This window comes from Malania oleifera, chromosome 3, assembly GCF_029873635.1.
Source record: "Malania oleifera isolate guangnan ecotype guangnan chromosome 3, ASM2987363v1, whole genome shotgun sequence".
Classification (NCBI taxonomy): Eukaryota; Viridiplantae; Streptophyta; class Magnoliopsida; order Santalales; family Ximeniaceae; genus Malania; species Malania oleifera.
The window spans coordinates 27,431,170-27,444,611 of NC_080419.1; the positions used below are offsets into that span (position 1 = coordinate 27,431,170).

The window sequence follows — 13,442 nt, forward strand, 5'->3', positions numbered from 1 at the left end:
CGCGTAGTCTCGTGGGTGAATGCTTTGCATGTGTTTGCATAGGACCAAGAAATGTTTTTCAGGAATCTATGTTAATGGTTTGCAAATGATATTAATATGTTATTTATGAATCTCATGTTGACCACACACTATTTTTAATATATATTATTTCATCCCTTACTGAGATGTGTCTCACCCGAACACAAAATTCTTCTAAGAGGAGGATACATAAAGGGTGACAAAACAAAGCATATCTCTCCAAAATTCTTCTATACACATGAACTCCAGAAGAATAGTGATCAGCAGATCCAATCAAGTGATAATCTAACAGATTTGTTCACCAAAGTTTTGTCTACTACAACATTCAAGAAATCGGTTCATCTCATTGGAATGAGACATCTTAAAGATCTTAATAGAATGAGTTAATATATAGATGACATTCAAGGATGAGTGTTATGAAAAATATGAATGTCACCCCATCTTCCACCCGTTTGTTTTTCACCCCCAATAAATGCTTAGCTATCCTTATCATCCTATATAAGGGCACCCTCCCCTTCTCATTTAGAACACACATGTGATACCCCATGGATGAAAAGATTTATAAAGATTAGATGTTACTACCTATATCAACAAAGTGCATTTTCTTTTCGGGAGCATTCCCATAAGAACTTCATAGTTAAGCGTGTTTGGCTTGGAGCAATATTGGGATGGGTGACCTCCTAGGAAGTTTTCTCAGGCAGTGTGTGAGTGATGACAAAACACACTGAAAAGGACACGTGTTGATCTGTGGGGCCAGTCATTAGTCCGATAAGGTCCGCCCCTTGTTGTCTGGTTTAGGTGGAGGAGGAGAGACGTGGTGCTCCCTGGAAGACCCAGGTTGGGGCGTTACAAATGGTATCAGAGCCAACATCCAGCCAGAAGTGTGATGAAATTCACATCGCCTAGGTTTGGAAATGTGGGTTCGCAATGAGGACGTTGCGTTCTATAAGTGGGGGAGAATGTGATACCCCATGGATGAAAAGACTTAAAAAAATTAGATGTTACTACCCATATCAATAAGGTGCATCTTTCTTTTCGGGAGCCTTCCCATAAGAATTTCACAGTTAAGCGTGCTTAGCTTGGAGCAATATTGGGATGGGTGACCTCCTGAGAAGTTTTCTCAAGAAGTGTGTGAGTGATGACAAAACATACTGAAAAGGACACGTGTTGATTTGTGGGGCTAGTCATTAGTCCGATAAGGTCCACCCCCTGTTGTCTGGTCCAAGTGGAGGAGGAGAGACGTGTTGCTCCCTGGAAGACCCAGGTTGGGGCGTTACAACACATATTTGTATGTTTGTACACATATTTGCATGCTTGTATACATATTTGCATGCTTAAAATAAGTAGAAATATAGAAAGAAGAGGAGAGACAAAGATAAGAGAGTATCTTATATAAGGTCGGTTTCGATATTTTGTATAAGGTCGGTTCCAAATTATCTTATAATTCCGTCCAAGATAGTGAAATTCTTGATCTCATCCGCCCATAAAATAGGTATATCCAAAACACGTAAAATTTTTATATCGTTTCTATTTATTTTTTTACATCTTTTATAACACTATGATATATGAAGTAATATCCCGCATGTGAAATACTCTCCATAACTAGTTAATAATAAATAGTACAGAAAAAAGAACACTGCTAACATCATCAACCAAAATCTAAATAATACATTTGAAGAAAAATCAAAATTTATCTTATTATTTCGTGAGATCTTTTTAAGATTTTGAATGTCATAATTGAGAAGTACTCACATTTTAGGGTTTGAGTTCTAAAGTTAATGGAGCCATCAACACAAGAAAAAATTTCTCTTGATGTGCGACTAGCCGCAGGTCCAAGGGAATGAAACATGAAAGTGATGAAAGGTCCAGCGATGAATCATTTGGATAACTATTCTTCAAACACCACTTAGGTTTTTTGATTTTCCCCTAACATTATCCAAATTATTTTATGGATACAAAAAACCTTTTTGAAAAAAATAAATTCCACCCCCTCACCCCCGGGGCGGGGAATTTCTTTTCCCTCTCGCTTTCCCTCCACTTTTTGAGTGATGAACTACGCAGCATTCTTAGCACAGTCAAAAATTAAAAAAACAAAAAATTAAAAATTAAAAATTAGAAATTAATAATATGTCTGATTAACATAGTAATATAAATTAAAATTAAAATTTAAAATACTTATTCTCATCTTTAAATCAAAAAAATTATTATAAAAATATAATTAAAATAGTAAAATTACAAATAATACACATTAAAAAAATTACTATACTAAAAATAAAATTGATTATAATTATTTTACTTGTTTTACTTTTAAATTTTACTTGACAATAAAAATTTTATTGGAAAATAGTGAAAGTATTTTGCAATTGGCTCTATTATTATTTTTAAAAATTTATTTATATTTAAATTCATGTGATCATTTAATTTTAATTTTAATTTTAATTTAAAAGTATATAAAGTAAATAATTTAATTCAAAAAAGTTATTTCTAAATATTAAAATTTCTAATAACAGGTAACTAAAGAACATAAAATTTGATTTTCAATTTTTTAGTAAACTAAAAGCTAGCAACAAAAATAAAAAATTGACAACATAAATAAACACATCTTTATAATTTTTGCCACATTTTTATACTTTTTAAAATTATCCATGTTTCTAAATTTTTATCATGTTTATATCAAATTTTTCTTATTTTTATGATTTTTTTATCATCTTTATTCCCCCACTAATTTTCTTTACTATTTAAGAATCTTCCCATTAGCTCTTTTTGATATCTTTTCAATAGAGACCCTTTAACATTTTCTTTTTCCCGCTTGTACTTTCCTTTTGCTCCCCCTTATCTCCATTTCCCATCCTCCCAAGTAAGGAATCAAGCATAAATTTTGACTTCAAAGAGAACAGAGAATGAGAAATCAGAGAATGAACAATCTGTGTCTTAGAAGAAAGGGGTCTTCTGTAAAAAGGTCAGGCCTGAACGTAATCATCATGCTTCAATTGATTAGTCAGACACGATCTCACACAACCAATGGCTTTCACTTTTCATATGGAAATTATTTCACACCCAAAATCCAAAGAATGCAAACTTTTGAACAAAGCAACAACTGGCGCCAGGGAAAACATTCCCAAAACCCTAGAACCCCAAATCCCACAAAACCCGCAAGCATTCTCACATCGAGGGATGCCCAAAAACCTTCATTAACTAAATAGGGGATAGATACATATTTGTAGATTTGAAGGAACAAACATGAACTAATCTGATAGAATTGATCAATTGGTCATCACATCATCTCTCGTCTCTTGCTTACATCGACTCATCACTCCCTCTGGCTTCCCTCCAAATTGCAAAAACAGTTAGTCAAACAATAGAAGATACACTTTTCAGGGGTTAGGAGGGTACATGATTATTCCATTGATTCCGACTCTCTTTGATTTTTCTGCACTAGGCGTAAACAGAGCCATAGGACAGGGCCATCAATAGCACCGCCGCTTGCTCTTCCTCCCCAAGCTTCTTCTTCCTCTGTTTCTCCACCGTCGACCTCTGCAAAAGCGCGTCTAGCACCTTCCTCTTCAGCGAATCACCCAAGTTCTTGCCGCCGTTTCCTGTTCTGCTGTTACCGCTGGGGTTTTTCTTGATTTTCTTCTCCTCTGTTGCCGATTTGTTGATGCCCAGGAGAGCCCTTCTCTTCTTCCTGCTTCTGATCCCGCACGCGTTGCAGAGTGACTGCAAATAACAAAAACCCAGATCGCAAAATCAGGATAGGGGCCAGAGATACATGGAAAATGATTTTCTAAAACATGATTCTTATTTACATTTTGGTATAAAAAACTACAAAACCACAGTTATAACCATTTAAAATGCAATATACAGCGATCATGTAAGAGAACATTTATACTAAAAAAATCCATGTAAAACGTATTTAAAAAATTTAGTAAGCAACTGAACATTTAACGCAGCGGCGAGATGAATGAATGAATGAAGCACCTTAGGCCCAGCTGGACCGCCCCGCCAGAGAGGGGTTTTGGTAGTCCCACAATCAGCACAGCTCTTCTTGAGCTCGTTACTCTGGCTCTCGGACTCTGATCCCTGTCACCGCAAAAAATAAAACCCATCAGTTCACTACTTGAATCAAAATAAACAGTAGAGAGGGAGTTGCGATCACTCACTCTTTCACTTAGATCCACCATTTTTGTGGCCCCTTTTGAGGATCTGAAACAGACCCAGATGAGAAAACCCCTGCGGGGATCGTGCACAGATCGCGATTCTCTTATACGGAAAGTAGACACAGAAATTTTTTAAAAACAAAAGAAAAAAAAATAACGGTTACCCGAGAGGATTAGACCTATCAGAATCAAAACAGAGGACACCTAGCGCCAGCAGGGTATGATTCAGAGAGAGAGGGAAAGATGGAGGGACGCAGATCTATTCAAATTGTGGCAAAACAAAAAAGTAATGCAATTAAGAAAGAGATCTAATGGACAAGACCCAGAGAAAAGAACCAAGCGTGAGAGAGGGAGACAAATATCGCAAAGCAGAGCCACTGCAGAGTAGCATAGTAAACGCTTTCCGAATAGAAATCAACCAAGATGAAAGTGAGAGAAAGACGGGAAGAGAGAGAGAGAGAGAGAGAGAGAGAGAGAGAGAGATCTTGCGGCGAGAGCATAAACGGAATTTGGCTGAATCTAAAAGGGAACAGACATGCAAAGAGAGAGAGAGGACCGACAGAGTCACACCCACACCAACCAGTGGCCGATCTGAAAAATCATTATAAACGGGGAGGGAAAACCCTAGCCCCTAAGTGGTGACGAAAAGACGAAACTGCCCTCCAATACGTAAAAAAATTTGATTCACCCGCCAAAAACTTGGTTCCATAAATAAACCAAAAAGGAGAGAGGGCCATAAGCCCTAACCTAACCTTATTACCCACTAAACCGTTTTTCTGCTTTTGGTCCCTGCGGATTATTACTCAATGCAACATTTTATAAAAGAGGGTTTTGCTGTGGTGTTACGCAGACATTAGGGCAAGGTGGGCGTGAGTTGGCACTCATCTGACATTGATTTTCTTGTTCATCATCAGGCCTTATTAAATAAGTGGACCCATCAGAATCCTATGGTAAGGGGTTTTTGCATTGAAGATGCATTTTTTTTAAATGGGTTTTTTTGTGGTGTATATCAATCAAATATGTCATGATGTTGAAATGATAACACCTCTTCTCCCTCTGGCTTCTGCCACTCCCCCGCACAGACAAATTTCAATTAGGGTACAACCCTCCTTTTTGTACACATAAAAATGGAGTTTTTTTTTTCCATTTTATTTTTTTTTTAAAAAAACAAAAATATTTAATAATACTTTTCTCGGAAAAATAATTCCCGGAATAACACTGACGTAATTTCGCTACTTTGAGTAACAAGATTTACTACGTGTTATTTCGGAATTATTTTTTCAAAAAAATATTATTTAATATTTATTTTTTTATAAAAAATGATAAATCAAAAAATAAATTTTTCTGTGTAATAAATAGGAAAATAAATTCTTTTAATATATATTTTTTTAAATAATAAATCAGGAAATAAATCTTCTGCGTAATAAATCGGAAAATAAATTCTTTCTATAAATTTTTATATGCTATAATATTATTATATATAAGAAAAATATTAATAATGATATCATAATATTAATATTATTTTTAAAATTTATGTAATATATATTATATATAAATTGTCATATTAATATATTTGATCACTAATTTTGGATTTTAATTCACAAATCAAAATTTAATATATGAGTGCATGCTCTCAAGTCTTAATTAACAAAACAAGAGTTAGAAATCTAAAAAACAGCAAAAAATATTTGTTACCTTTTTCTATATGAATTTTAAAAAATAAAGAACGTCATTTTTAATTATTTAAAAAATAAAAATATAAAAAAAGAACTATTTCTACAAGAAAATAGTGTTAAATTTTTTATACTGTTAATTTATTTTAGAACAAATTTCTAAAAAAATGAAAAATTAGCTATTTTTTAAATAATTTTTTAAATTAAAAATAAATATTAAAAATATTTTCCATAACTAAAAAGACCATTAATTTTTTTTTAAGTCTTCATGATATTTATTTTTACATTTAACTAGTGATTAGAAAGTCATATATGATGACAATTTTTATATTTTGAGTAATATAAAATTTTAAAAAATGTGACACTCTTATCTTTATGCTCACATGTGACAATACTTACAAAATATGAAAATTTTAATTTCATGCAACTCATGAGAATCTTATGTAGAAATTTTATTTTTATTATGAACCAAATAGAGAAATGGGTATCATGTATACATTTTCTATATTGATATAAGATAGACAAAATAAAGAAATTTTAAATCTAGTGAACAAAACAATACTTTTAAGTAAAAAAAAAATTTCAAAAATATATTAAATAGAAAAAATAGATATAATTAAATAGGAATTTTCTTTTTTTCAAAAATTTATTGTTCCAAAAGTAATAAGAGAAAGAATTAAAATTTTTTTTTATTCTCCGATTTATTACGCAGGAGATTTATTTCTCGATTTATCATTTTAAAAAAAATATATATATATTAAAAGAATTTATTTTCCTATTTATTACGCAGGAGAATTTATTTCCTGATTTATCATTTTAAAAAAATATATATTAAATAATATTTTTTTAGAAAAATAATTCCCAAAATGACACGTGGCAAATCTTGCTACTCCAAGTAGCGATATTACGTCAGGGTTATTCCGGGAAGTATTTTCCCGAGAAAGGTATTATTTAATATTTTTTTTTAAAAAAAACAAATTGGAAAAAGAATCCTTAAAAATGCTAGGGTTAGTCTAATGACATTACAAGTCTACACGATCCAACATTACGAGGTTGGTAGTCCCTCTCTCGCTATACTTTTGCGTGCCCTCACTTTGTTCTCGAAGTACTACTTTAGTCTCCTCCGTATCTATCACCCGATAAAAGGGTGGATTTTGAGTTTTAGAAAGGTTCTAGCAATGAGAGAGAGAAAAAGGATTATAATTGCATAAACTTATGAGGATGACGGATCCATAACTCATTATGTTACTCTTTTTTATTTGATGCCCATATAAAATTTAAGTGGTACATATTAGTTTATCTTGCATTTTAAATATCTTCTTAACCTTATGAGAGTTTTATGAAGCTCCTAACATGAAAGTTTTATAATTACTAGCAATATATATATATATATACACACACAAACATAGGTATGCATGCATGGATATTATTATAGAATTTGAAATTTGTCGGTGCTCACGGACCTTAATAAGGACTTTTTAGGTGATAAAGTTACAATTATAATGAAGATTTGTTGGTTATGTGAGGAATATGAGTTTATTAACTATCCATTTGCTAATAACTTTGTTTTAGTTTCAAACTTGTCCAATAATGACATTTTTAGGAGTGTAGATTTCATGCCTTATTCCTAATTAATAATAAAGATTATAGGAGTTGATTAATTATTTCAAAATGCCTAATTTTTAACTAAGAGTGCCTGCTTATACATGTTTAATTTGATCTAGAAAAAAATTGACTCTGAACGTTCAAATCGAGAGCTTGTCCTATAATCTATTCAAATCGTTGGAGTTTCGACAAGTAAAATTTAGTTGGAAGTCTTGTATCTTTTTAAAAGCAACTAAATATTTGATATGTGATGACCCAAAAATATATACATGATTAAAGTACAATAATAAAAAAATAATAAAAATGGTCATTGAGTTAATATTAATACAGAAGTGTTTTTCTGTAGGATCCTTAATTTCATGTTTGATGTCTAAGAAAGACCTTGTCTAAGCGAGTGCTCAGAGACCATTGCGGCTCAGTCGCTCTTTGGAGGTCGGTTTGGTCAAAATGGAATTTCATAGGATAAACAGGATAGACACTGTTTGTACACGTAAATAAGTATATATACATAAAATAGTATTTTGACAGACATAATTTGTAAAAATATATAATAAGATGATAATAATATAGATATCATATGTGGGGCCCACAAGACTATGTGGGGTCCACATGAGTCCTGGAGCCACAAGACACTGTTTATATATGTAAATAAGTACATAAAATAATGTTTTAACTGATATAATTTGTAGAAATATATGATAAAATAATGTACATGAGTCCCGAAGCCGTATGGAGGTTTACACGAGTGTCAAAGCTGTGTAGGGCTAATAAAATCGTATAAGGATTATTGTAGTTACGTAGGATCTGTTTGGGTCTCGAAGTGGTGTGGGGCCCACAAGACCATGTGGGGCCCATATGAGTTTTCAAAATTCATATTTAATTCTTATTCAAAAATAAATAATAAAATAAATAAATACTAAAAATGATTCAAAATTAATAACAATGATAATAATAATGATAATAATGATTAAGCAAAATAATAAAATAATTAATTAACTAATTGATTAATTAATTAGGTAAGTGATTAATTAAAAATTTATTTAATGGGAATGATGGTAAGCACTCTCACATGGCCTCCATCCCCATCCCATACTCAACCAATAAATTGCCCATCCCTTGCCCATTCTTTAATTTTTTAAAAAATTATAATTTCACCCATCTCCCCATACTTTTATAAATTTCATTTATTTCTCAAAATTTTCCTATAAATAGGGAGCTCTCAACCTTCATTTTTCACAACAATTTTTCAAGGAAGAGAAGGATTAGTGAGTGAAAGAATTTGTAGTGGAGAGAGAATTTTTGAATAAGTTCTCAATCACCCACTTTTTCCAATCTCATTTCTTAGAGATAGTTACAGCGTTCGTAAGGAAGAAGGTAAGTAAATTTTGATTATGTTAGTTTTTTTTTTTTTTTTTTAAATTTATACCCGAGTTTATTTTATAAGTAAATTTCAATTATGTTAATTAGTTTCACAAAATTTTCATGAGTTTATTTTTACGCATATTTAATTATACCAGTTATATCTTTAATATACTTGCATCTATTTTTTGGTTAAAAAATGTTCTAATCCCCTCAGGTAAATTTTCAGCATTTCTTTCTATTCAAAAATAAAATTATATATATTTTTAACACAAAAATTGTGTGGCATGAGTTTATTTCTACGTTGCATTTTTTTTTTTGAAAATATGAGTAAAGATGAGATTTTTACGATATTATTTTAAATTACATAAATTATAATAAGATGATTTTAAAACCCCTTATGGCAACAAAAGTTTAAAGTTACAGATGTTCGATACCGTAACTTAAAGTTTATACGGATCAGAGTGTACCCACACTGTTTACAGAGTGGTTATTTATGTTAGTGAATTTCTCCTGAGTGCACACCTGGTTCCGGACTAGGACTTAATAAGGAAAATCTCACTTAAAGTTTACGTACGTTGATTTAGTTTGGTCGGCTAGCCAGCTAAATCCAGTATTCGGACCGCACAACCCAGTCATGGGGGTAAACATGACTTACTAACAAACAGGCTTAAGGGTGGTTTTTATAATATATGTTTATATATATTTAATTACGTGTACAAAGTTACTGATGATTTGAAGGAAAAGTGTAAGTTTACGTGAAAATGATCATTTTGGTGCTTAAATGACGATATAAGGAAAACGTATAAAGAAAAATATATGTATGTTTATCATTAAATGTTTATACAGTTTTAAAGTTAAAAATTTAATTTAACAATTATAGTATATAATTATAAAATTTTACTGTTGTAATTGATGACAAAAGTTTTATGTAGAAATTTTTAAATTTATATTTATTCTAAAAGAAATTTTGAAGTTATAGTATTAAATATTGTTTTACGAAATTTTTAAAAAGCTCATTTTGGCCACACACTAATAATAATCTTATTTACTTACTGAGCATCGTCTCACTCCAATCATATTTTTATTTCAGATAACTCTGAAGAGCATGTTGGAAATCAGGCTTAGCAAACATGCGGGTGGGGATAAAAAAATAAAGATTATTTAGAAATATTAGTATGATACCAGATATTTATACTTATGTAATTTTTCTTCTTTTGAAATAAATGATTGTAATATGAATAATTAGTATTCTGGTTTAATAATAATTGAGTTTATTTGCTTCCGCTATAAATCAATGGTAAAAAGTTAATATCTCAGGCCCCTCGGGGTTAGGGTCTTACATGATATGATTGAAAACATTGTAAAAATTATTTGACTCATTTTGAAAAATGAGTTACTAGAAAGAAAATGATGATTCAGTATAAAAAGTTGTAAAATGTTTTAAAATATTTAGAATGACGAAAGTAGAATTTTTTTTTTTTTAAATGTAATAGATGCATCATAGTTTTGTAATATTTGAAAAAATTGAGGACAAGAATTGAATAGAATAATTCGTTAGAAAAAAGTTATCTTTTAGCTTTTAAAAACTTCAAATACATAATATTTAAAAGCTTAAAAAAAACTAAAAATCAATTGTTTTTTTTAATATAAAAAAACTGTCTATTAAATACACAAACATAACCGTCACTTTTGAAAGGAAAAATTTATCAAAGAAAATAAAAAAGAAGAATCAAACTAACCCTAAGAAGATTTTTATTTTTTCTATTAATAAAAGGGCTTGGTCACAAATTGAAGCATTTTATCTGTAAAGCTGGTGCATTCCTATTGTAAAAATAGGGCCTCTTCCAACAATGTGCAGCGGAATGACAATATTTGTATAAAGATTCACACATACACACTTGCAATAATATAAAATGGTGAATACAGAATCATTCCACAATCATAGCAATATAAAGAGAGTAATAATAAAAAGCAACAACACTAGGAATTACGTGGTTCGACAAAGCCTACATCCATGAGAGTAACTGGTTGGAGATTTCATTATGAAAAGCAAATATACACACTAAATGATCTTCTCTCCTTCTCTCACCCCTCTCTTACTCTCTTACATGTTAAAATATGCCTAGAAGAACATATAAAACAAACCCTTTGAGATTTCCCTTCGAATCCCCAACTGTCACACCATTCAAATTTAAAATTCAAATAACTTCTCGTAACCCAGGCGCACTTGTCAATGAGTATAGGGGATTTGTCAACAAGAGAAAGAAGCCCGCTCATCAACGAATCTATCCTCCCGTCGACGAGTTTTTAACTCTGACATTTTCTGGCTCTCGGTATCTACTCGTCGACGAGCATAGGGCACTCGTTGACGAGTCTTCTACTGCCAGCACAAGAAGACTTCTCTTACATGTTTTCCTTCCTTTGTTTGTGATCCCACTAAGTATAAGAGTCACACACAAATATAACAATCTCCACCTTGACGATTATACGCCCCTTAGGAGAACCCAAAAGCATGACTGATTTCTCCACCTTGAACTTGAAAACGCTCGATTGGGACCGTCTCCCCTTTAGCACTTGGAGACATGTACCAAATCCAAGCAATACCTCTTGAACTTGCCAATGACAGTTTCAGCTTCTACCATCAACCCCGATACAGTTGTAGATGCAATACCCGTAGACTTCGCCCTAGGCTTCCGATAAGACCTTTCCACAACAGTAAACATAAACAGTACTGCAAGTCTTCTATCACCAAAGCCCCCTACATAATCTTCAAAAAAACTAACAACTGACAGTTCACTTTGTTGCCTGCTGAAACACTCCATTACACAATCATGGAGCACCTTCGACATATCCCGGACATCACAGCTCGTTATTGGGTACCGACTGTAGACATTCCATATTGACTCTCCACTGAACCCCCCTGAGACGGCAAACGAAGTCTCACGCGGTTCGTCTTTAAGGCCACCTTGAGATAACGCCAATCTCCCTGTAGCCCTATTCAAAAAACCACCCTGAGATAATACCAATCTCCCTGCAGTTTTTTCCATGCGAATCTGCAAACCAAGACCCATCTTGGTCGTACCCAACACATTCATGTCAAAACCTTTCAACCGAGTATCCAACTAATTAGCCTCAGTCAAAGCCTTTCCAACCAATAACATGTTATTCACACACAACAGATACATTACTCCACAGCATCCTATTACTCTCTTCCAAACTAGAAGCCTCACCAATTCACACACATGAGTAGTGGTCTGATAGTACACATAGGTCCACCGTGATTTTGTTAGTCTCCCGAGCTGAAAAACTCCTTGCAATATGAACTATGTCATCTCTGCCCTGAGTTTGTTGCTCCACCTGCATCATATGCTCATTCATACCGTGATACTTTTTACCCAAGATAGAACTCCCCGCATTTCTGGCTTGAGTCCCTAAGTCCACCTAAATAACATGATTGTTGCTATTACAGTTTTCTAGCATTTGTTTCTCTTCCTTTACTTGAGTATGCCGCCCCATGAATTTAGTACCAAAAGTTAAGTCCTAAATCACCCCTTTGTTTGCCATAGGATCACCCAGCTTGCACCCACCTTTCTTATAACCCATAAAGATGTATTGTCTAGACATAACACCAAGCCTTGATCCTTAATCACTAGAATAGTGCACCAGTGGACATTCACTCACAATTGAGTAGTCTACCGCAAAACTTGCCCACAATTCAATTGCAACTTTCCCATCTAGTGATACCTTTGGCGATCGATCACACGAGAACATACCATACTCCTTGACTTCATCAAGAAGTACCCTGCAAGCCCTGCATATAACCTACCCTGCTCACAAAACTCCTTGAACAAAACCAGCATACTCAATCCCAATGTTTGACTTGAGAATCTCTCTCCTGGTCTGGTTCTCCACCTCAGCCACTATATGAAGTACACCAAGACCCTTCGTGATAACTTCACGAAATACATATGTATATCCCCTCATGTTATCATCATTAGTTCCCAAATATCTGAATATATGTAGTCACTCATATGCTTTAACCGCATATGCCATAGGATACCTGACTCATATTCAACAGTTGCAACTCCACCTACAACCGTAACACCCTGCAGTGCATAGATATTTTCTGCTACTTTATCTCCTTTCATCACTGTCAAGTTACCTTCATACACTTTTATTTCTCCACATTTAGACTCATAACAATATCTATTACGATCTAAAGTTCTCAATGAAATACCATTCTTCCTTACATCACATATGATTCTTACAACACCATTATACATTTTGATTTTGGCATTTCTAATAACAAACATTTTGCGTGAAATATCATTTTCAATCAAAATACAACCAGTATAAACTAACTTGAGGCACTCCAAACTCAATGAAACACGTAGTATATCTTTATCACTACATTCTGAGTCTTCCTCCACTACACTTGCAGATTTTGACGAACCCTTAAACATATATTGACATTTCCATTTCCACTAAACTAATATCGGAGAATTCTCATCCATGACGTGATACAACATGTCCTTAGCCAAACAAAGACAAAAGATTGCTCCTTGTTGGCCTTACAAGGCTTGAAATTTTGTTTTGATGATAACAAACAAGACGAACTTAACATATT

General features: G+C 32.8%; 1 protein-coding gene across 1 annotated transcript; it reads right to left on the reverse strand.

Annotated features, from left to right (window-relative positions):
* Nucleotides 1-3,193: 3,193 nt before the first annotated feature.
* On the reverse strand, nt 3,194-4,966 carry LOC131151051 (GATA transcription factor 16). Its single transcript, XM_058102225.1, has 3 exons — nt 4,179-4,966; nt 3,997-4,098; nt 3,194-3,735 (listed from the first exon to the last, which is right to left on the reverse strand). The coding sequence occupies exons 1-3, from the start codon at nt 4,197-4,199 to the stop codon at nt 3,454-3,456; spliced, it is 405 nt and encodes a 134-aa protein (XP_057958208.1). The 5' UTR covers nt 4,200-4,966; the 3' UTR covers nt 3,194-3,453.
* Nucleotides 4,967-13,442: the final 8,476 nt, after the last annotated feature.